General features: G+C 48.0%; 2 protein-coding genes across 2 annotated transcripts in view; one reads left to right on the top strand and one right to left on the bottom strand.

Annotated features, from left to right (window-relative positions):
- The window catches only part of ADAT1 (adenosine deaminase tRNA specific 1), a 34,030-nt gene extending 28,025 nt beyond the window's left edge, over positions 1 to 6,005 (top strand). The window contains 1 exon segment of the mRNA XM_077451364.1: positions 5,262 to 6,005. Within this exon segment, the coding sequence (XP_077307490.1) occupies positions 5,262 to 5,394 (133 nt within the window). The 3' untranslated portion in view covers positions 5,395 to 6,005.
- A 5,905-nt stretch (positions 6,006 to 11,910) lies between these two features.
- GABARAPL2 (GABA type A receptor associated protein like 2) lies at positions 11,911 to 24,763 on the bottom strand. The gene is made up of 4 exons (XM_077451375.1): positions 24,602 to 24,763; positions 17,088 to 17,143; positions 14,880 to 15,052; positions 11,911 to 12,114 (listed from the first exon to the last, which is right to left on the bottom strand). Exons 1-4 carry the CDS (start codon positions 24,633 to 24,635, stop codon positions 12,024 to 12,026), a joined length of 354 nt encoding a protein of 117 aa, XP_077307501.1. The 5' UTR covers positions 24,636 to 24,763; the 3' UTR covers positions 11,911 to 12,023.
- Positions 24,764 to 25,497: the final 734 nt, after the last annotated feature.

Here is a 25,497-nt window from a genome sequence, read left to right as displayed (position 1 = left end):
ATTGTTGGCGGTCAGAGTGAGGACAGGATACATTGTTGGCGGTCAGAGTGAGGACAGAATACATTGTTGGCGGTCAGAGAGTGAGGACGGGATACATTGTTGGCGGTCAGAGAATGAGGACGGGATACATTGTTGGTGGTCAGAGAGTGAGGACAGGATACATTGTTGGCGGTCAGAGAGTGAGGACAGGATACATTGTTGGTGGTCAGAGAGTGAGGACAGGATACATTGTTGGCGGTCAGAGAGTGAGGACAGGATACATTGTTGGCGGTCAGAGAGTGAGGACAGGATACAATGTTGGCGGTCAGAGAGTGAGGACAGGATACATTGTTGGCGGTCAGAGAGTGAGGACAGGATACAATGTTGGCGGTCAGAGAGTGAGGACAGGATACAATGTTGGCGGTCAGAGAGTGAGGACAGGATACAATGTTGGCGGTCAGAGAGTGAGGACAGGATACAATGTTGGCGGTCAGAGAGTGAGGACAGGATACAATGTTGGCGGTCAGAGAGTGAGGACAGGATACAATAGTGGCGGTCAGAGAGTGAGGACAAGATACAATGTTGGCGGTCAGAGAGTGAGGACGGGATACATTGTTGGCGGTCAGAGAGTGAGGACAGGATACAATGTTGGGGGTCAGAGAGTGAGGACAGGATACAATGTTGGGGGTCAGAGAGTGAGGACAGGATACATTGTTGGAGGTCAGAGAGTGAGGACAGGATACATTGTTGGTGGTCAGAGAGTGAGGACAGGATACATTGTTGGCGGTCAGAGTGAGGACAGGATACATTGTTGGCGGTCAGAGAGTGAGGACAGGATACATTGTTGGAGGTCAGAGAGTGAGGACAGGATACATTGTTGGAGGTCAGAGAGTGAGGACAGGATACATTGTTGGTGGTCAGAGAGTGAGGACAGGATACATTGTTGGAGGTCAGAGAGTGAGGACAGGATACAATAGTGGCGGTCAGAGAGTGAGGACAGGGTACAATGTTGGCGGTCAGAGAGTGAGGACGGGATACATTGTTGGCGGTCAGAGTGAGGACAGGATACATTGTTGGCGGTCAGAGTGAGGACAGGATACATTGTTGGAGGTCAGAGAGTGAGGACAGGATACAATAGTGGCGGTCAGAGAGTGAGGACAGGGTACAATGTTGGGGGTCAGAGAGTGATGACGGGATACATTGTTGGCGGTCAGAGAGTGAGGACAGGATACATTGTTGGAGGTCAGAGAGTGAGGACAGGATACATTGTTGGCGGTCAGAGAGTGAGGACAGGATACATTGTTGGCGGTCAGAGAGTGAGGACAGGATACATTGTTGGCGGTCAGAGAGTGAGGACAGGATACATTGTTGGAGGTCAGAGAGTGGGGACAGGATACATTGTTGGCGGTCAGAGTGAGGACAGGATACATTGTTGGCGGTCAGAGAGTGAGGACAGGATACATTGTTGGCGGTCAGAGTGAGGACAGGATACATTGTTGGCGGTCAGAGTGAGGACAGAATACATTGTTGGCGGTCAGAGAGTGAGGACGGGATACATTGTTGGCGGTCAGAGAGTGAGGACAGGATACATTGTTGGCGGTCAGAGAGTGAGGACAGGATACATTGTTGGCGGTCAGAGAGTGAGGACAGGATACATTGTTGGCGGTCAGAGAGTGAGGACAGGATACATTGTTGGCGGTCAGAGAGTGAGGACAGGATACAATGTTGGCGGTCAGAGAGTGAGGACAGGATACAATGTTGGCGGTCAGAGAGTGAGGACAGGATACAATGTTGGCGGTCAGAGAGTGAGGACAGGATACAATGTTGGCGGTCAGAGAGTGAGGACAGGATACAATGTTGGAGGTCAGAGAGTGAGGACAGGATACAATAGTGGCGGTCAGAGAGTGAGGACAGGATACAATGTTGGAGGTCAGAGAGTGAGGACAGGATACAATAGTGGCGGTCAGAGAGTGAGGACAAGATACAATGTTGGCGGTCAGAGAGTGAGGACGGGATACATTGTTGGCGGTCAGAGAGTGAGGACAGGATACAATGTTGGGGGTCAGAGAGTGAGGACAGGATACAATGTTGGGGGTCAGAGAGTGAGGACAGGATACAATGTTGGGGGTCAGAGAGTGAGGACAGGATACATTGTTGGTGGGAAGATGCTGCAGAAGACAATACGAAACTGGGAAGATGTTACATGAGGCTAGAAGAGATCAATGCTATTACCCTAATCAATGTTCCCACCACAGACTGCTGAGGTTCGAGGGCCACAGGTTGGGTACTAAGGCTCATCCCTGAGAGGTGGTTTAACCACTTGCCTACCGGGCACTTCCCCGGCCAATTTTCAGCTTTCATCGCTGTAACACTTTGAATGACAAATTGCGCGGTGCTGCAACACTGTATCCATATGAATTTTTTTATTATTTTTTTCCCCCCCACAAATAGCTTTCTTTTGGTGGTATTTACTCACCTCTGGGGGTTTTTATTTTTTGCTAAAATTTTGGGGAGGAAAAAAAAAACGTTTTCTTATGAAGTCCATACATGGTCAAATTTCGAACGAATTATCTTTTTAAAATCAGAACGTTCTTTGTTTTTGTGATCCGGTGGTGCCACCATTGATTTTTCCAAATTCGGCCGCCCGAGCCTTCAATTTCACCTCCATGTTGCTACAGAAAAGAATGTTCCGGGAATCTTCTTTTCTCTCCGTAAACTTTCTTTTCTTGCACATGCGCATTTTTTTTTTTCTTATTACATTTCTCGCACGATTCTCCCATCATTGATTAGAAAATAGTTTGTTTTTCAAAAAAAAATAAATTCCAACATGTCCGATTCCTCAAATTTGAAAATCGTCCGTTGCTGCAGCCCATGAATGGTGCGAAATTCGTACGAAAATTCTTAGATACAATTTTTGAAAATTCTTTTCGAAATTCAAACCGTGTATAGCTGGCATTACGCTCGGGTGTGAATGCAGCCTATCGCAGGCGTTTTTTTTTTTTTTTTTTTGGCGTTTTGAGGTCCAAAAGTGACCAATGTAATAAAAAGCCTGAAAATCTGCCTAAAAAAAAAAAAAGAAGCTCATGTACTTTTTAGAGCTTCAGGCATTTTGCTTCAGGAGACAGAACGCTCAGATGTGAACAGGGGCCATTTAAATGAATGGCGTTTTTGCTTGTGGGGCGTTTTGGAACTTTTGAGATGAGCGTTTCACGAGCTGAAAACGCTCGGGTGCGAATGCAGCCTTCGTTTCTGGTTAGAAAATGTTGTAAATAAGTAAAATTTTTTGGCAGCACTGATGTGGAGGCACTAATATGCAGCACTGACTGGCCTCACTGATGGGCACAAATTGGTGACACTGTTGGGGCTGGACTGATGATCAGTACTGGTCTCCCCTTTGAGGAAATGCTGCTGATTGGCTCTCCGTTCTGTCAGTGTGAGGAGAGGCAATTACTGATGTTCTGTCAAAAAGCGTCCGTCTATCGAATAGTGTACGGCGCAGCGCTTGCGCAGGACGGAGGAGAAGGAGACTCCGAAAGTCTCTGAAGAAGAGCGGCGCCTGCGTCCAGGTTGAAGCCCCACCATACAAGTGGACATAGGGTTGCTCATAGTAACAGGGCCCCTGGCGGCTTCGCTACGCTATATTTTATTCTGACTCTATGTCCGCTTGGATGGTGGGGCTTCAACCTGGACTTCTCTTCGGAGATGTTTGGCTTCTCCTTTTCCTCCGTACTGTACAAGCGCAGTAAAGGGCGGACACTATGTGATAGGGGATACTATATGATACATCACCGGCACTTCCGTGGTTGGAGCATCTTAATGAGATACAATGTACAGGGATGGTAATTGTAGACATTCACGTTGAACTGGATGGACTGGTGTCTTTATTCAACCTTAATAACTATGACACAGCCGATCACATTTGTGAAGAGGTGCGTCATCCACTCTTTACTAAGACTGGGATCACCATTCCCCCACCCCAAACCGGTGGGACTGGGCAACATTGGCCCAGAACAAGAGGGGGAGGGCCAATCACAGCCGTCACACTATAAGCAGCCTGTGCTGGTCATTGGCTCTCCTTTCTTCACACAGAGACAGCGTGTGAGGAAAGGAGAGTTGATCTGGGAGTACAGCATTTTCACTGAGCATCAGCGCCGACCCATCAGTGAAAAAAAAAAATGTAGTTACATAGTTAGTAAGGTTGAATAAAGACACCAGTCCATCCAGTTCAACCTGAGTGAGTGTCTACAATTGTCCCTATCCCTGTACATTGCACACTCACATCGGTCCCTACCCTCAAGGAGCCCACAGTCCAAGGTCCCCGTTCATATATTGGGGCCAATTTTGGACAGAAGGCAATTAACCTACCTGCATGTCTTTGGAGTGTGGGAGGAAACCGGAGTACCCGGAGGAAACCCACACAGGCACAGGGAGAACATGCAAACTCCAGGCAGGTAGTGTCGTGGTTGGGATTCAAACCAGCGACCCTTTTTACTGCTAGGTGAGAGTGCTAACCACTACACCACTGTGCCGCCCCATGTACTTATTTGCAAAATTTTATAACAGAAACAAAAGCAGCCACATTTTTTTCCCTGTTAATGACTTGCAATGCCTTGATCTGCACTACGTCTGCGTGGGTGCGGCCATCTTGGTGGAAGCAGGGCTTTTCTTCCTGTCTGTCAAAGCTGCAGGCCTTAGTACTGGTGGGGAAAGGTTCAAAAAGCAGCAGGGGAGGTGTAGGAAGCAAAGAATACATGAAACAGAAGCAGGGAGATCCTTGCACTGCAGGTCCCTCGGGTACAGCTTCCAGCAAGGAGAACTGTGAGCAACACAGTAGTGAATTCGCCAAATCTCCCTCCAAGTTTGATGAGGGCGGCGGTCGGAGGCCGCCATAGATGACGTTACCCTGTAAGACTCTGGGTACAGGAGATGCATGCTTATTGTTCAGGAGGAACTCAAGGCTAGCGGTAAATATCTTAGGGCATGTGTCTTCAAACTATGGCCCTCCAGTTGTTCAGGAACTACAATTCCCATCATGCCTAGCCATGTCTGTGAATGTCAGAGTCTTACAATGCCTCATGGGATGTGTAGTTTTGCAACAGCTGGAGGGCCGTAGTTTGAGGATCCCTGCCTTAGGGGAACCGCTTGGGCCCAATGGGTATTGCTAGATCTTCCCTATAAGACAGAAAAATCTTCCTTTTTGAACTCGGGGCCACTTTGTACACATAAACAGTACGATGGCGTACAAGAGCCTCACATCTGCGCGTTTTTTTTTCTTTCTGCAGGTCTCGGGAATTGAATACGTATCGGGATTATAAGGAAGCTGCTGTGTCTTACCACCAAGCCTGGAAGCAATTACGAGAGCAGGCGTTTCCATCCTGGATCCAGACTCCTCGTGATTACCTGAACTTCCTCTGAGCGTTCGCCACGCTCCTCGTACATCGGACCGCTCCCGGCTGCTGACCACAGCATGGAAATTCTTTCTTCATTCAGATGTAACCAGAATGTCGGAGAATTCATACAAATCTACCAGAAACAGTGTTTTCTATAACAATGGAATTTTTAAAGTTTTTTTTGTTTGTTGGAGCGGCTTTCAGTAAACAAAGATTTTTATCGGACAATCCAGATGTTTTATGATTTATCTAAAGTTCCAATCTAGCCTTACAAGGAATTGGATTCCTGACCATTTTTATAAGTTAAACCATGAAATTTTTTTTTTCTTTTTTTTTTAACTGCTTCAGCCCCGGAAGATTTTACCCCCTTCCTGACCAAGAGCACTTTTTGCAATTCGGCACTGCGTCGCTTTAACTGACAATTGCGAAGTTGTACCCAAACCAAAATTTACATCCTTTTTTTTTTCCCCCCACAAATTGAATTTTCTTTTGGTGGTATTTGATCACCTCCGCGGTTTTTATTTTTTGCGCTATAAATAAGAAAAAAAGCGACAATTTTGAAAAAAACATTTTTTTTGCTATAATAAATATCCCCCCCAAAAATATATATAAAAAAAAGAAACTTTTTTTCCCCCACTTTAGGCCGATATGTATTCTTCTACATAATTTTGGTTAAAAAAAAAAAAAAAAAAAGCAATATTTTTTTTTACGTTTTATAATAAATATCCCCCAAAAAGATATAAAAAAATGTTTTTGTTCCTCACGTTAGGCCGATATGTATTCTTCTACATATTTTTGGTAAAAAAAAACACAAACGCAATAAGTTTATATTGATTTGTTTGCGCAAAATTTATCACGTCTACAAAATAGGGGGATAGATTTATGGCATTTTTATTATTAACTTTTTCCATTACTAGTAATGGCGGCCAGCTACAATTTTTACCAGGACTGCACCATTACAGCGGACACCTCTCATACTTTTGACACATTTTTTGGGACCATTGGCATTTATACAGTGATCAGTGCTATAAAAATGCATTGATTACTGTAGAAATGTCACTGGCAGGAAAGGGGTTAACTGTGTTCCCTCTTTGTGTTCTAACTGAACGGGGGATGGGACCAACTATAGAAGATGAGAGATCGCTGTTCATACTCTGTATGAACAGACGATCTCTCTCTTCTCCCCTCAGAGAACCGGAAACTGTGTTTACACATACAGATCTCGGATTTCCGTGTGCCCCGAGCGATCGCAAGAGCCTGGCCGTGATCGCCGGGCATTTGCATCGGCTCCAGGGGGGAGAGCGCCCCTAGTGGCCACAGGGCGAAGCGGCGTTACATAACGTTTCGCCCAGCCGTGTTTTTCTGCCACAGTAAAACTGCGGTGGCCGGTCCACAAGTGGTTAAACCACGAAAAAGTGGTTTAATAGAGAACCTGCTGCTACAGCATAAGCTCCCATTGGCCAATAGCACTGCTAAGCTGGATACAAACTATACTATTTTCCGTGATTTTTTTTTTTTTTTTCCCCACTTCAGATTTACCAAAACCATATAATATGGAGGTCAAACCTTAAGCCTTTCAGTTTGTATGCAATCAGGCCGGCCCTTACATTACATGGTTTTGGTAAAATTGAAAGGAAATCGGACGATAAAAGTTATATACTGTGTATGGGGTCCTAGTTCTCTACTACAGTAGTAGCAGCACCATGCAGAAAGAGGGGCGTGGCTTGGGAGGAGACAAGTTGAATCCAATCTGCTTACACACTATGACTGGGCAGTCTGCTGGTGGGGCTTCCATGTTTGTCCTCGTCCGTCAGCCTGCACAGAGATGCCCGCCTTGGAAGTGCCGCAGCTTCTGGCAGTCACACAATGAGAGCATTGGAAGTGCCAGTCATGGCCAATGCCCTTTATTAAAGTTGATCTTCACCCTCAATTTGAACTTCCTTACTCTGCACCCCTCCAATGTTCAAACGGCATTTTTTTTGTAAATAAAGGAGCCCCCCCCCCCCACGCCTAGGTGAGCGACAAGTAGTTTGCCTCCTAGGATATGCACATCGCTCATCCCAAGGGGCAAATCCTTCTTTGAGAGAAGGTGGGGGCACGCAATGTCATTGGGTGAGCCACCAGCTGAGCCCCGGAAGAGCTGTCAGCTTCCCGATGTCCTGCACCAAAGAACTGGGGGTGCCGCTCCCAAACCAGTGTTTTGTTTGTCCATGCATCCTTTATATTACCTGCAGATGTATTTATTTTTACTTTGGAAAGATTGGTATTGGGTATACCTACTAAAATAAATTTATATATATACACATATACACACACACATATATATATATATATATATACACACACACACACACACACACACACACACACACACACACACCCCTATGGCTTTCACTTTATTGCAGCAGCGGCTGATGCATTTATTCTCCCCTGCATCGCTTCAAGAAATAGTGCATGCAGTGTTAGAGTAGCTTTTTTTTTTTTTATTTTTTTTTTTTTGTGAATTGCTAAAAAAAAAAAAAAAAAAAAAAGCAGTTTTTATGAACTGAGCCCTCAGGCTGTAGTCCAGCTGTCTAGTAGAGCTGCAGCATTCTAGAAAAGAATTTGAATCATGATTTTCTTTTTTTTTGCTTAGAATAAAGATCACGATTCTTGTGGCATAACGTCATCTTTCACATTATACAAAAATAGAAGGCTAACTTTATTGAAAAAAAAAAAATAATGTGTATTTTTCTTTCCCAAAGAAAAAAAAATTGCATTTGAAAGACCACTCCGCACATACAGCGTGACATAAAATATTGCAACAACCACCATTTTATTCTCTAAGGTCTCTGCTTAAAAAAATAAATTTTATATATTTTTTTATAATAATGTTTGGGGGTTCTAGGTAATTTTCTAGCACAAACGAATGATTTAAACCAGGGATATGCAATTAGTGGACCTCCAGCTGTTGCAAAACTACAAGTCCCAAAGTCCCATCGTGCCTCTGGGTCTCATGCTTGTGGCTGTCAGTCTTGCTATGCCTCATGGGACTTGTAGTTCTGCAACAACTGGAGGTCCGCTAATTGCATATCCCTGGTTTAAACAAAGTGTCAGAAAAAGGTTTAGTCCTTTAGGTGAACTTTTACTAATTTACAGACAGAAGTTCATTCCTTTTGATCCAAAATGTTGCAATGTTTATAGTTCGCTCAGCAGATGAGGAATGTTCTGAAACTTTGCAGACTTTGCCTGTTTTTTTGTTAGCTGTCCTTGAGCAGAAATTGGGAAAATGCTTTAAAATCGCGATCTCGATTCTTAATTGTGCAGCTCTACTATCTAGGCAACAAAACACGAAACAAACACCCCCGATGATGTATTGATTTTTTTTTTTATTATTAGCAGGACTGTGTAAAGATGTATTAATTACAAAGCATTAATTACTGATATAATGATAGCTAACACTAAGAGATGGAATTCTACAACTAAACCAGCAAAATGATACAAAAAAAACTTAAAGCCGAGCCGTCATTGGAGTAAAAGAGCGGCTGCCATTGCTTAAAAATAAATTATGGTTTGCAAATTACGAGGCTAATGCTCTGGGATTTTCTGACTGACACACCCCCCCCCCCCCCCCCCCCCGGCAAGTTTGCAGATCAGGACAGCCGGACGCCCCCATTAGCATGCTTGTTTTGTCACTCAAACCAATGGGGGGGGGGGGGAGGGTCTGCATAACAGGCAGAATTTTCAGGAGTAGGTGATCAGCAATGGCAGCCGGCAGAGTTCTCCTCCCAGGACGGGTTTCTTTTAAAAAACCAGAATCGATATGAATGCTACAAATGTGACTGATTAATCAAAACTTCTTAAATAGGCTCTGCAGCAAAATAATTACAGTGAGGGAAGCCTGTGCAGAGATGAGTCTTGTCCCCGCCCCCGAGGAGCTCCCTCACCTTAAAGCAGAATTCTGGCTTTTTAGTTAACTTTCAGCTAGGGATGCACCGCTACACTTTTTTTTTTTAAATCAACAAATACTTTCGGTCAAGTACTCGCCGATACCGAGTACCAATAATTTGCATCCATACAAAATGAATGGGTGCAAATCACACACGGCAAAGAACTGCATGTGATTTTAATAGGAATGTGGTGCGATTCCTCTCTCAATCACATGCGGTTTTCTGTACACCTCCTGTGTGAAGCCGGGCTTGTCACAGCGATTTTGTTACCGTTCACATGGGAGCGGTGCAGGAAAGGTTCCTGCATGACGAGTTCCTCCAGCTGCGGCTCCCAATCCAACTGTGGACATCTGTGGCTTGGGCTCCTTCCTCTCCAACAGCCCCAGCCCCCACCCCCCCAGGCCCGCTGCCAAAACGCAGAGAAGCCAATTCAGTGGTCCAAGGATTTGAAATGCCTGTGGCTTCCTCTCCTCGCATTGCTGACAGTACGGGCTTGACGGCTTCTGATTGGTCAGTGCCATCCACATGACTGTGTGCTGACCTATTAGAATCCCTGTAGTGAAATAGAGAAAGCCATGGGGGGTGGGGAATTTCAAATCCCCGGACTGGTTAAGCCGCTCTGCAGTGCGATTTGCCCCCCCCCCCCCTTTCATTTTGTATGGCTGCAAATCGCCCCGCAAAAGTATCGGTTTCGGGAACATTTTCACGAATAGTCGGCCTCAGCGCAGATACCGATATCAGGATCGGTACATCCCTACTTCAAATAGTTCGTATGGGTCAAGCGAACCCAAATAAATTAAAAACTGAACTTCTCTCCCAATCAACATTATTTTTAATCCTTATGTTGCTAGTATTATTAGATAGATAGGAAGGGAGATTATATTTACTTGTTTTATACTTTTTTTTTTTTTTTTTTTTTTTTTTTTTAACATTTCTTCTTTAACATTTCTTCAGTTACTTCCTGGTTTCATACATCCCAGGAGTCTTCAGGAAAGGAGGAGGGGCTTTCTCAGCTAAGCACACCCCCCGCCCCTCCTGCCTGTATGCCTGAGTTTTTTTTTTTTGTTTTTTTTAAATAATCATCTGCCCTCAGCTCAGGCATACAGGGAGGGAGGTGTGCTTAGCTAAGAAAGCCCCTCCTCCTTTCCTGAAGACTCCTGGGATGTATGATGACATTTTGGCCTAAGCTAGAAAGCAGTAGACAAAAATTAAGGAATATAAAAAAAAAAAAACACCTGCCTTCATGCAGACTGCCTAGCTGAGAAAGCCCCTCCTGAATACTGCTGGGATGTATGACATCATTTGCCTGGGCAAAAAAACAGGAAGTAACTGAAGAAATGTTAAAAAAAAAAAAAAGTATAAAAACAAGTAAAGATAATGTACCTTCCTAACATTTCTTCAGTTACTTCCTGGTTTCTTGCCCAGGCAAATAATGTTATACATCCCAGGAGTCTTCAGGAGGGACTCTGAGCTAGGCAGTCTGCATGCCTGAGCTGAGGGCAGATGTGTTTTTTTTTAATTCTTTTTATTTATTTTTTTATATTCCTTAATTTTTGTCTACTGGTTCCAAGCCTAGGCCAAAATGTCATCATACATCCCAGGAGTCTTCAGGAAAAGAGGAGGGGCTTTCTCAGCTAAGCACACCTCCCTGTCTGTATGCCCAAGCTGCTTTTTATTTTTTTATTATTATTATTTTTTTTTTTTTTAATGACATCTGCCCTCAGCTCAGGCATACAGGCAAGAAGGGTGTGCTTAGCTGAGAAAACCCCCTCCCCTCCTTTCCTGAAGACTCCTGGGATGCATGACATAATTTTGGCCTAGGCTAGAAATCAGTAGACAAAAAAAAAAAAAAAGTAGTATTATAATATAATTTTTTTTTTGTCTACCGATTTCTAGCCTAGGCCAAAATGATGTCATACATCCCAGGAGTCTCTGGGAAAGGAGGGGGGGGGCTTTCTCAGCTAAGCACACCCTTCTTGCCTGAGCTAAGGGCAGATAGATTCCAGGAAGTAAATGCTACATGAATCAGCTGCTCTTACGCAAGATGGCCGAAAAACGCCAGGGGGGGGGGGGGGGGGAAGTGATTTCTAAACAGAATAAAAGCATGGAGACATGGATGGGAGGAGTTTGCTTTGAATGTAAAAAATAATTTTTTTCGGTGTGGTTTTTGGTTTGTGGCGCTCAGATACAGATTAGTATGGCCTTTTTTTTGGCAGGATCAACAGGTATTTTCTGTACTTGCTGAAAATGTTCTTAGCCAGAAAACTAATGCAGGACATATAAGAACTAGTAAGCTGCAATATATATTATAATTTAAGGTGGGGGGGGGGGGGGGGGGGGCTCCTTACAGGTAAGGAAAGACAAAAAGGTAACATTTCTTCCCAGGTTTCCCTTCATTTATAAATCAACAATTAGAGGACCTTTCACTTGTGCGCAGCGCATGCCGCCAGCTCCTCTTATACACACTAGGACTAGAATGAACCCCTATTGCTGCCAAACAGTCCGCCGCCTTATTTTGTACATGGAGACTGAGGCTGTGACAGGAAAGAGGTTGCAAAATAATAATAATAAAAAGAAAGAAGAATAAATTAAAATATCTACAGACAGCGATATACACGGAGAACAAGTTTATCAGAAACACATCCAGTTACCGAGCCGCTACGCTACAGGGCAGTGCGCTAAAACCACCGTCGTTATTTACAAGATTCACAAGGTGCCGCGGCGTTCAGAAGCCGAAGGTGTTTTCCCCGCTGTACGCCACGTACAGGAAGCCGTCTTCGTCTTTTTCTTTCTCGTACAGCTGTCCCATGGTTAGGCTGGAAGAGAAGGAGGAGAGAGCGGCCCGTCATTCCAGTTATAATGCGCCCTTCACTCCGCGTCGCCCCTTTATATCCAGCCCCGCCATCCCTTTCACTGGGCTATTATGCCCCGCCCCCTTCCCGCCAATCACATGACCAGGCAACGCCCAATCATTACTAGAGACCAGGAGCTGCCCGTAGATGGACTGGAATTGGTCCGCTTTAGCAGAAGCCGACTGGATTTTGAGCCATCTGTGGTTGTCCCACTAAACAGAAATCGATCTAATGATTGACCAATGATGGGGCACCATTCCTCCCCCCCGCTGACACCAGCGATGGGGCACCATTCCTCCCCCCCGCTGACACCAGCGATGGGGCACCATTGCTCCCCCCCGCTGACACCAGCGATGGGGCACCATTGCTCCCCCCCCGCTGACACCAGCGATGGGGCACCATTCCTCCCCCCCGCTGACACCAGCGATGGGGCACCATTCCTCCCCCCCCCGCTGACACCAGCGATGGGGCACCATTCCTCCCCCCCCCCCGCTGACACCAGCGATGGGGCACCATTCCCCCCCCCCCCCCCGCTGACACCAGCGATGGGGCACCATTCCTCCCCCCGCTGACACCAGCGATGGGGCACCATTCCTCCCCCCGCTGACACCAGCGATGGGGCACCATTGCTCCCCCCGCTGACACCAGCGATGGGGCACCATTGCTCCCCCCGCTGACACCAGCGATGGGGCACCATTGCTCCCCCCGCTGACACCAGCGATGGGGCACCATTGCTCCCCCCGCTGACACCAGCGATGGGGCACCATTGCTCCCCCCGCTGACACCAGCGATGGGGCACCATTGCTCCCCCCGCTGACACCAGCGATGGGGCACCATTGCTCCTCCCGCTGACACCAGCGATGGGGCACCATTGCTCCCCCCGCTGACACCAGCGATGGGGCACCATTGCTCCCCCCCGCTGACACCAGCGATGGGGCACCATTGCTCCCCCCGCTGACACCAGCGATGGGGCACCATTGCTCCTCCCGCTGACACCAGCGATGGGGCACCATTGCTCCTCCCGCTGACACCAGCGATGGGGCACCATTGCTCCCCCCGCTGACACCAGCGATGGGGCACCATTGCTCCCCCCGCTGACACCAGCGATGGGGCACCATTGCTCCTCCCGCTGACACCAGCGATGGGGCACCATTGCTCCTCCCGCTGACACCAGCGATGGGGCACCATTGCTCCTCCCGCTGACACCAGCGATGGGGCACCATTGCTCCTCCCGCTGACACCAGCGATGGGGCACCATTGCTCCTCCCGCTGACACCAGCGATGGGGCACCATTGCTCCTCCCGCTGACACCAGCGATGGGGCACCATTGCTCCTCCCGCTGACACCAGCGATGGGGCACCATTGCTCCTCCCGCTGACACCAACAATGGGGCACCATTGCTCCTCCCGCTGACACCAACAATGGGGCACTATTGCCCTTGCTGACGCCAACAATGGGGCACTATTCCTCCTGCTGACGCCAACAATGGGGCACTATTCCTCCTGCTGACGCCAACAATGGGGCACTATTTCTCCTGCTGACGCCAACAATGGGGCACTATTCCTCTTGCCGACCACCAACCCTGAGGCAATGTTTATTCTCACTGATTGGGGGTGCTGGGGAATTTTGTACCCTCACTGGCCACAATCTTCAGTAAATTGTCTCTCAGTCAGACAATCCGGGTCCGCTGTACTAACACAACACACTCCCTGTGCTTCTAAAGAGCCATATCTGGGCCTGCTGAAAGTTCCCAGCATGCACCACTGACTCATGATTGGCTTAGAATGTTCACAAACAACTCCAGGCACATATTTCCATATCCAGCTAAACAGGATAATTACACACAATGAGCACCGGTGACTGTACAGTGACAGTGCTGAGTAAATAATGACAAGCATTCTAGAGGTTCTCTTTATAGTGCAGTTTCAGGCCTTGTATCAGTTATATTAAACCCAAAACCGAGATATATTCCCCCTTACCAACCATTAGATGAGGCGGCTGCATTCGTTTTCAGTTTTTTTTAGGCTTTTTTCCCCCCTCTGTTTTCACCTGGTGATCTGGCCAGTAACTCACTTCCTGAATAAGAGCGCCCCCCACTCTGGATGAAGGAGCACAGCAGACAGCAGCATTGTCAGTCTTTGGGGGGGGGTGTTAGACTATCAGATGTAACCACTTCCCACCCACCCTGGTGTCCCCTTTAAAAGTAATTAATGCTGGGGGGGGGGGGGGGGGGAATCAGCGATCATGAAGTCCCATCACCTGGTCACATGATCGGAAGCTCACCTCGCCGGATGCATAAGTGCAGCATGTGGTCATTAGAGCCCAACATTTTGCCACTGCATATGGGGGGGGGGGTGGGTTTACTGGGGGTTAAATAACCAACAATCTGAAGCCAGCCACCTAAAGCAAACTGTTTTTTGTTTGTTTTTTGTGGGATAAAGGTTTTACATAAATAAAAGCCGATCATTGTAAGCACCCCCGTCAGTGCTAAATGGTTTGTCTCATCTCTGTAACGGATACATCTACAGGATAGCTTGTTCTGTTTAAAAACAAACAGACTTACTGGCTGGATCACCAGGTGAAAAAGGACAGAAAGTCTAAGAAGAAAAAAAACGAATGCAGCCGCCACATCTAAGAATTGATGAGCTGTAATATAAGAAACGTTTTCTTTTGGGTTTGATACGTCTTATAAAGCTGTGATGGAGATTTTACACGCGCGGGAGGCTCACCTAGACTGCGGCACAGTCTTATCTACAAACAGGAAGATGGCTTTTTCTGAAGGCAGCTGAATGCGTTTTCTGATGATCCACATGAACTGGGCGACGGTGATGTCAGAAGGAACCAAGTATTTCCTCTTGTCGATGTCCACGATCTGCGAGCCGGACACTTTCTCCACGATCACCTGAGAAGGGAAAAACGATCGTTAGAACAGAGAATACCGAGGAACCGCCCGAGTCACATCCGCAGTGACGGAGGTGTCAGATTATTTTTTTCCCATTTTGGTTGGAAGATCATTTCTTGTAATCATCAAGATCTCTACAACTAATCGATCGTTCTACTTTGTCTGCCTTCGGAAGAGGAGAACTCACTCAGCCAAAGCATGCAGAAGAGGACTGGGTACACCTCCATCCAGACCCGACCCGCCCCGCCCCGACCCCCGTTATGCTGCTGGAGTAAACTAGGGATCTGATTAAAGAGGGGATCCTGATTGGGGCCCCCCGATGTATAGAGGACGAGGAGAGGGGGGCCCCCGATGTATAGAGGGGAGGGCCCCCGATGTATAGAGGAGGAGGAGAGGGGGACCCCCCGATGTATAGAGGAGGAGGAGAGGGGGGCCCCCCCGATGTATAGAGGAGGAGGAGAGGGGGGCCCCCCCGATGTATAGAGGAGGGGGGGGCTGATGGGGAGACCCTGCTGCATTGTTTTTGCAGTTTGGTTGCCTGAAATAAAAAGAAGAGGAGAAATCTTGAGTTGGTCTTTACTTGTGAGCCTCTTGGCTTCTGGTTCGCATGCCGGCCTAAAAAGGAAACAAATGGTGCCGATCCTTCAGTGACTCCGACTCGGAGTCACTGAAGGACGACCGGGAAGGACTTCTAGCTTTGTAGAACAACAAGGACATTGTGCCATACAGAGAACAAAGCATTGCTGGGGATTCTCCCACTGGGACATCAGCAGCAGCAATAAATCAAACAGGATTAATTATTTACATGTACAAGAAAACCTTCACTACACACACAGTGCAGCCGCCATTATCTGGGGGGAGTTCAGGAGAACTCAGCTTGTTCACAAGCAACTTCTCTACCAGACATCTTTTCTCGGTATGAAGCAGCCTTGGTACATTTCCTATAGAACAGCTGACGGCAGGAGCCGTAAGCCGTTCCCTCCCGCCGACGCCAGGAGCCGGCAGCCGTTCCCTCCCGCCGACGCCAGGCGCCGGCAGCCGTTCCCTCCCTCCCGCCGACGCCAGGCAGCCGTTCCCTCCCTCCCGCCGACGCCAGGCAGCCGTTCCCTCCCTCCCGCCGACGCCAGGCAGCCGTTCCCTCCCTCCCGCCAACAGCCGTTCCCTGCCCCCCACGCCAGGCGCCGGCAGCCGTTCCCTCCCTCCCACGCCAGGCGCCCCCTGCCGTTCCCTCCCTCCCACGCCAGGCGCCCCCTGCCGTTCCCTCCCTCCCACGCCAGGCGCCCCCTGACCCCCACACCAGGCGCCGGAAGCCGTTTCCTCCCGCCGACGCCAGGCGCCGTTTCCTCCCGCCAATGCCATTTCCTCCCGCCGCCAGGCGCCGTTGCCTCCCGCCAATGCCATTTCCTCCCGCCGACGCCAGGCGGCGTGGCCTCCCGCCGACGCCAGGCGCCGTTGCCTCCCGCCGACGCCAGAGACCGGGCGCGTTCCCTCCCACTGACGCCAGAGACCGGGCGCGTTCCCTCCCACTGACGCCAGGCGCCGTTCCCTCCCACTGACGCCAGGGACCAGCAGCCACTCCCTCCCTTCTGCGGACGCCAGGGACCGGGCACCGTTCCCTCCTGCCGACACCAGGGACCACGTTCTTCCCACTAACACCAAAGATGGTGCGCTATTCCTCTCACTGACACCAATGATAGGGCACTATGATGTCACTGGTCTCTAGTGCATGGATAGGCTGCATTCTCAGTGATGTCACTGGTCTAGTGATGGATAGGCTGCATTCTCAGTGATGTCACCAGTCTCTAGTGATGGATAGGCTGCATTCTCAGTGATGTCACTGGTCCCTAGTGATTCATAGGGAGCGTTTCCAGTGGTTCTGCCTCCGCAGTATAAATAGAACGGTTTTGTTACTACAAATGATATAAACAGTTGACCACACAATACTGGTTCTGATAAAAAGCGATGCAAACAAATAGTCTGAATAATTCATCAGCACTTAGATGGAGCAGCAGAGAGAAGATGGAAGATCACTTACCGGAACCCGGTCTGGATATTTGGCTCGGATCTTCGCAGACTCCACACACCGGTGTTCTAAAATAAAAATAAAAACTGAAGTTAATGAAAACCACTCAAAGATCTGTAGACCGCGTGGAAATGTCTAAAGCCAATCCAAAGAGATGTGTCTGGGTGGTGTCAACGGCTGTCTAATGTATACTACTGATGGACTTAATAAGCAACCCCCTTTATATCTATTGTAAAGGACACCGGGGAGGCGCCGGGTCCCAAAGACCGGTGAAGAACCAGCCCAGGTGAGGGCAGTGCTGGATCCCTGGAGAGGTAAGTGTCCTTTTATTAAAAGGTCAGCAGCTACAGCATTTGTGACTGAAGATTCTCTTTAAGGTCTCCTATGGGGCCCGGAATTCAGAGCCTTAGAGCTTCTGGGTGCCTCCAGCCCCGAATACAGGGACCTTGGTCCTGAAAGGGGTGAACCCACCATTGGAAGGGGGCAGAAAAGGCCTGGAAGCAGTCAGCGGGGGGTCTGTGAGGTGTTGAGTGGAGGAGGACACCATTGTGTGAGGATGATGGACTGGCTTGTTATGGAGACACGGCTGAGATCTGGTGACCTTTTCCATGGACCCTGAAGAAGGCGGGGACTGAAACCCTGTGAAAGGACAATATTCACAGGCGGTGAGCCTTTATTTTGTGTACCAGCAGTATGGACGGTTTTATCGCTTCATACTGAAATAACGCCGTTTTTGTTTTATCCTTTTAGAAGATAAAGACTGCTGGTCTTACCAACATGGCTGGCGATCATCAGACTCCCCCAAGTTGGCGCTCAGATGTGAGAAACCTAGCCGGGAAAACTGCTTCAAGCAATATTATTTAAAGGGCCAGCAACTGCTTTGTATGTCCTGTAGCCAAGCAACATAGGTGGTGCAAAAAAAATACATGGACGGTGCACGGAGGAAGTCCTAAAACCTCTGGTTCAGGCCATAGCGGCCCAACAAGAAGATACTGGGGTGCAACTACAGATCTCCAGGGAAGCAGACCGCTGCCACTGGTTCCGTTTCTGATTTACCGGCTTGCCTCACGTAGGAGTACGCCGGCAGTGTGGCTCTCTTGAGCCGGATTCACTTACCTAGTACAATCAGCAGATGCCGGCCAATGAATAACCACTGGTGTTCAATCAGAAAGCCGCTACCCATCAGAATGTGCAACCTTAGTCACATTCAGGCGCGGCCATCTTGGTACACCCCGCACTCGTCCGCAGTAAGCCTTACAGTCTGAAGTTACCAAGCGGACATCTTGTTACACCCACCCAAGTCTTGCATTTCACATTTATTTTTTACCAGTAAACTGAGCTTATATCGTGAAATGCAGGATTTTTGAAATCCCTCAGACTGTTGAATTTTCAAAGCAGCGATCTTCTGTCAGATCAGCAGGATTGCCGCTGTTTTTAAAATTCAACATCTAAACAGGTTTTTTTACTTCAAAAATCCTGCATCACGCGATACAAGCTCAGTTTACCGGTAAAAATAAATGCGAAATGCAAGACTTGGGTGGGTGTAACAAGATGTCCGCCTGGCGACTTCAGACTGTAAGGCTTACGAGTGCGTGGTGCACCAAGATGGCCGTGCCCAAACACCACTTCCGTCACATATTCTAGTGGGCAGCTAAAGCGAGTCTATGTTAAAAATGCTTCCCTTTAAAATCAATGAATGTTTCCACCCCGGGGGGCTTCTGTTGCAGTGAAAAATAAAAAAAATCCCGCTTGCAACATCTTTGGGGAGCAAAAAAAATTAAAAAAAAAGGAAGGAAGAAAAATAAATAAAGAAAAAAAAAAGGAAGCCTAAAACTCTCCTCTCCATTAAAATGAGTAGGAACCGCCTCAAAAGTGCCCCCACCAAGCATTTTTGGTGCAGTTTTTGAGTCGCAAGCAAACCAGCGTGAAAGTGCCGTGAAAGCACCTCACACAGTACACACAAACACTGGCTAGGCATACCGTTAACCCTTTGATTGCCCTAGAGGTTTAACCCCTTCCCAGCCAGTGTCATTAGTACAGTGACAGTGTATAGTATTAGCACTGATCACTGTATTAAAGAGGAGGGCCGTTTAAAAAAAAAAAAAAAGTCAGCAGCTGCAAACACTGCAGCTGCTGACTTAATAAACACACTCACCTGTCCAGGGCGCCCGCGATGTCGGCCGCCCGAGGCCGACCCGTCCCTCGGCTCTCGGGTCCCGGCGCCGCCATTCCCTCTAAGGGAAACAGGCAGTGGAGCCTTATGGCTTCACTGCCCGTTTCCTACTGCGCATGCGCGAGTCCCGCAGCGCTTTCTGAATGGGACGCGCTGTGTTCTGGAACACACAGTTCCCAGAACACAGCGCGACCCATTACCCAGAAGACGCCGCGACGAGGAGAGAAGACAGAAGATCTCCGCGGAGGAGGAAGAGGAAGATTAGGATTATGTGCCTAGCAACAGCCATTTCTGGTAAGTAAAAAAAAAAAAATGTTTTCATTTTTTTTTTTTTTTGATTTTTTTTGTAATTTTTAAAAAAATTTTGTTTTCAGGGTGGCCCTCCACTTTAAGCTGGTCATACATTATACAGTTTTCTTATTCAATTTCCTTTAGATTTACCTCCAAGTATGTAGTATAAGGGCCGGCCGGATTGTATAAAAAAAAAATTGAAAGTGTTTAGGTTTGACCTCATAACAAGTTTATAGACGCTACAACTTGCGTGCAAGCCAATCAATATACATTTAGACCCCCTTCACACTGGGGCATTTTTCAGGTGCTTTTGTGCTAAAAATAACGCCTGTAAAGTGCCTGAATAACACCTCCCCCGCAGTCCCAGCGTGAGAGCCCGAGTGCTTCACATTTGGGGCGGTGCGCTTGCAGACCATTAGAAAAAGTCCTGCAAGCAGCATCTTTGTGGCGGTGCGTACACCGCTCCTCCCCCACCCATTGAAATTAATGGCAGCGGCACTTTTCGGGCGATATGAACCTTTCCTTTGGCAGCTAGCGGGGGTTAAAAGCACCACTAAGAAGATGTTAAAGTGCCGTTAATAATAGCGGAACTTTACCACTACCCCCCCTCCCCCCCCCCCATAGCGCGGCTCAGTGTGAAAGGGCTCTTGTTGGAATTTTTATTTTTTTTTACCAAAAATATGTAGCAAAATACCCATTGGCTTAAGGCTCGGTTCACACAGTGGGCGGCACGACTTGCAGCGCCGCGACCTGCACACGATCAGCGGCGACTTGCAAAAAACGACTTCTGTATAGAAGTCAATGCAAGTCGCCTGAAGTAGTACAGGAACCTTTTTTGACTTGAGTCGCTCCTATTAGAACGGTTCAGTAGTACAGAACGGAGCGCGACTTGTCAGGTGGCGAAGTCGCCTGGACAAGTCGCCCCTGTGTGAACCGAGCCTTAATGAAGAAGAATTTAGATTTTTGTATTGGATACGTTTTAAACCAGAAAAAAAAAAAAAAAAATTATATATTATATATATATTTTTTTTTTTTCCTATCAAAATTGTTGTTTGGGTGCAACGTCGCACGACCGCGCAATTGTCAGTTAAATTAATGCAGTGCAGCATTGCAAGAAATGGCCTGGTCATGATGGGGGGGGGGGGTAAATCTTCCGGAGGTCAGGAGGATACACTCATAAAAATCAGAGCACACGCCCTGCCAGAACTTGTAGCACAGATATTGAAGTGACGCATTGATTACATACATAATTCATAGAACGGAGGAGGGAAGGTATGAGGAGTGAGGAATGAAGATTATCTGCATAGCCGACATCATATACATCATTCCGCTGATCTGTGTATCCGCTTCAGCTCCACCCCTTTTCTGGCACCTTTTATTTACATGGAACAAGCAGGATTTTTTTTATTTTTTGCTAGAAAATTTATTTTAAAATTCCACACACACACTAGAAGAAAAATTGGTGGGTTTTGCGAACGCAATTTTGGGGGAAAAAAAAATGTTTTTGCATTTTAATGCAAAGAAAAAACAAAATAAATACATAAATAAAAAAAATAAAAAATAAAATAAAAAAAACACACTATATATATATATATATTTTGTGTGTTTTTTTTTTTTTTTTTTATATTATTAAAAATGCAAAAAAAAAAATTTTCCCCCAAAATTGCGTTCGCAAAACCCACCAATTTTTCTTCTAGTGTGTGTGCGGAATTTTAAAATAAATTTTCTAGCAAAAAATAAAGATAGATAGAGATAGAGAGATAGAGAGATAGAGAGATAGAGAGATAGAGAGATAGAGAGATAGAGAGATAGAGAGATAGAGAGATAGAGAGAGAGATAGAGAGAGAGAGAGATAGAGAGATCTTTTTATTTTTTTTATTTTATTCTTTTAGAAGGAAGAAATTACCTGTTGCTTTAATTTATTAATTTTTTTTTTTTATATATTTTTATTGCTGTCACAAGGAATGTAAACAGTGACAGTGATCTGCAGTGACGGGTCCTCTTTATGGAGAGATTGGGAGGTCAAAAAGGCCCCAACTCTCTCCTCTGCACCCAAAGCGGAGTTCCACCCCTTTTTGTTGTTTATTAAAAAAAAAAAAAAAAATTTTTTTAAAAAAGCATAGCTGCTGACATTTAATAAACAGACACTCACCTGCCCCACGGTCCAGTGATGTGGCCGCCCAGAGCCTCGCTCCTCTTCCCCCCCCCCCCCCCCTCTGTCATGGCAACTGTGAGTACCCGGCCGTGACAGCTTAGGGCTTCATGGCCGAGCGCGTGCACTGTGCATACGCGAGCCGCGCTGCTCTCTCCTATTGGCCAGCCGATCTTTTGGGACCCGACTTGTGTCCCAGAAGATTGCTGGCAGGGAGATACCGCCTAGGCCAAGGGGAGGGGCCGCCTAGGCCAAGGGGAGGGGCCACCTAGGCAGCTGAAGATAGGAAGTGGGACAGAAAGTCCCCCCGAAAAAAATGACATGCCAAATGTGGCATGTCAGGGGCGAGGAGCGCTTAAAGCGGAAGTTGCACTTCTTGGTGGATCGTCACCTTTAAAGGCATTCAAAACACCAAGATTGGCGTTTTTGAATACTTTGATTTTTTTGGAAAATGCGGCCGATGGCATCCGGGGTAAACTGGAAGTGATGTCAGGTCACTGGTTCCGGGTTCCGCATTAGAGACCCAATCAAAGCTGTTTGATGTGCCGTTGGTTGCTTGGGTCACCCGGAGGGACGGGCGAGCCACGGAAAGGTGGTGGGGGTCGGGGGGGGGATGCTTGTAACAGCAATTGAGCGCCTAGCTCGCCCCTCGGATTGCTCTTACAAGTCAGCTGACTGCCGGCTCTGGTACCAAGGCGATTCCTGCAGCTTGAAGTCACATGACATGCCGGTAGGTGGATTGGTGGCGGGTGGATATCCAATGGCTTTGGTACTAAAGGTTTAAGGTTAATTTCCCACATTTGTGGCTTTTTATATCACAATTAGTGACTGTGTATAAATTAGTCAATGAGTTTGTTTGCTCTCACATAGATGAGCTAAGCAGCTAGATACTGAGCCATGAGGAGGTAGAAAAGAACAGTCAAAAGACCTGCGTAACAAGGTAATGAAACCTTACAAATATGGAAAAGGATATAAAACGATACCCAAAGCTTTGAATATGCCAGTCAGTCCTGTTCATATTGCCAGTAAGTCCTGTTCAATCCTTTATTAAGAAGTGGAAGATTCGGGGCTCTTTTGATACCAGGAAAGAAGTCCGGTAGGCCAAGAAAGATTTCAGCCACAACTGGAGGAAGAATTGTTCGGGATACAAAGAAAACCCCCCCAGGTGACCTCAGCACAGCGATACCCGGAGGAGGGAAAATGATCGGCATGGTGGAGTGGCCACAAAGAAGCATCTATTGCCCCAATGCCACAAAATATCCGGCATACAATACGGCCGAAGCCAGGACACGCCCCCCAGCCGACACCCTGGCACGCCCCTCACCTTCTGACACCAACATAAAGCTCAATGGTCACAACCAGAGAGGAAGAATACCATCCCCCACCGCGAAGGGGCAATATAGAATGAGGAGTATACGGTATATAACAGAGTATACGGTCTATAATGGAGTATAGGGGGGGCAGTGTACAGTCTATAATGGAGTATACGGGGGGGGCAGTGTACAGTCTATGATGGAGTATAGGGGGGGGCAGTGTACAGTCTATAATGGAGTATGGGGGGGGGGCAGTGTACAGTCTATAATGGAGTATGGGGGGGGGCAGTGTACAGTCTATAATGGAGTATACGGGGGGGCAGTGTACAGTCTATAATGGAGTATACGGGGGGGGCAGTGTACAGTCTATAATGGAGTATACGGGGGGGGGGCAGTGTACAGTCTATAATGGAGTATACGGGGGGGGGGGCAGTGTACAGTCTATAATGGAGTATGGGGGGGGGGCAGTGTACAGTCTATAATGGAGCATAGGGGGGGGGGGGCAGTGTACAGTCTATAATGGAGTATACGGGGGGGGGCAGTGTACAGTCTATAATGGAGTATGGGGGGGGGGGCAGTGTACAGTCTATAATGGAGCATAGGGGGGGGGGGCAGTGTACAGTCTATAATGGAGTATACGGGGGGGGGCAGTGTACAGTCTATAATGGAGTATGGGGGGGGGGGGCAGTGTACAGTCTATAATGGAGCATAGGGGGGGGGGGCAGTGTACAGTCTATAATGGAGTATAGGGGGGCAGTGTACAGTCTATAATGGAGTATACGGGGGGGGGGCAGTGTACAGTCTATAATGGAGTATACGGGGGGGGGCAGTGTACAGTCTATAATGGAGTATACGGGGGGGGCAGTGTACAGTCTATGATGGAGTATAGGGGGGGGCAGTGTACAGTCTATAATGGAGTATAGGGGGGGGCAGTATACAGTCTATAATGGAGTATAGGGGGGGGGGCAGTGTACAGTCTATGATGGAGTATGGGGGGGGCAGTGTACAGTCTATGAGGGAGTATACGGAGGGGGGCAGCGTACAGTCTATAGTGGAGTATAGGGGGGGCAGCGTACAGTCTATAGTGGAGTATACGGGGGGCAGCGTACAGTCTATAGTGGAGTATACGGGGGGCAGCGTACAGTCTATAGTGGAGTATACGGGGGGCAGCGTACAGTCTATAGTGGAGTATACGGGGGGCAGCGTACAGTCTATAGTGGAGTATACGGGGGGCAGCGTACAGTCTATAGTGGAGTATACGGGGGGCAGCGTACAGTCTATAGTGGAGTATACGGGGGGCAGCGTACAGTCTATAGTGGAGTATACGGGGGGCAGCGTACAGTCTATAGTGGAGTATACGGGGGGCAGCGTACAGTCTATAGTGGAGTATACGGGGGGCAGCGTACAGTCTATAGTGGAGTATACGGGGGGCAGTGTACAGTCCATAGGGGAGTATATGGGGGGTTCAGTGCAGAGTATATGGGGGAGGGGGGGGTCAGGCTCAGGACAAGCTGTATAAACATTGGAATGATTCAGGAGCCGTGACTCGCCCCCCTCCCCCTCTCCTCCCGGTACAGGCCGCCCCTCCCCCTCTCACCCAGCGCGTGGTCCTCTTTGAACATCCACTTCATGGTACCGGAGAGATGACAGCAGCGGCCGAGACAACAACAACACAGCGGAACCTCCCTCTGACGTCACTTCCGGGGAATATCTCCGCTGTCCTCCACGGCCACGCCCTCCGCGCGGTGCTAAACAAACGCTGGTGGGCGGGGCCCGGCGTCAGGTCAGTCAGCTGGCCCGTGACGTCACCTCTTGGAGTCAGGCGGGTGTTGTTGTGACCCTGAGTGACCCGGGAGGGGGGTGACAAAATAAAGATCTAATTCTCCTCCATGACCCCCCCCCCCACACACACACACACACCGATCACTTCTGTGATAGATAAAGGAAGTCTCTCCTCAGAGGAGCCGCTGCAGACTATTCAGACCGGAAATGTTGGTTGCCATGGTGATCGCCCTGTCCTCATTACTTCCTGTATTAGTGTGACAACTTCTCCCCTTACTGGGAATCACACAGCAGCGTTGTCACCCACTCCCTGTGATGAGATGACAACGGTTCCCTCCGGGGAGATCGCACACACATTCTCCAATCCAAAGATTTCTATTGGATTTTTATGATATTTAACAAAAATAATACAATAATAACATTTTGGTTCGATAATCTTTCCATAAAACAGATATGAGACAAAATACATTACCGAGATCTGACACCAGCCGTGTATTCTTTACTAATAAAAGACTCCGTACACAAGGGAAGGGGGGGACTCTACACAAGGGGGAGACTCCACACACAAGGGAAGGGGGAGACTCCGCACACAAGGGAAGGGGGAGACTCCGCACACAAGGGGGAGGGGGGAGACTCCGCACACAAGGGGGAGGGGGGACTCCGTACACAAGGGGGAGGGGGAGACTCTGTACACAAGGGGGAGACTCCACA

This window comes from Lithobates pipiens, unplaced genomic scaffold, assembly GCF_037356315.1.
Source record: "Lithobates pipiens isolate NorthernLeopardFrog02 unplaced genomic scaffold, aLitPip1_a1.2 Scaffold_10, whole genome shotgun sequence".
Lineage (NCBI taxonomy): Eukaryota > Metazoa > Chordata > Amphibia > Anura > Ranidae > Lithobates > Lithobates pipiens.
Note: the sequence above shows the minus strand (reverse complement) of the source record. Positions and strands in the feature narration are given on the sequence as shown.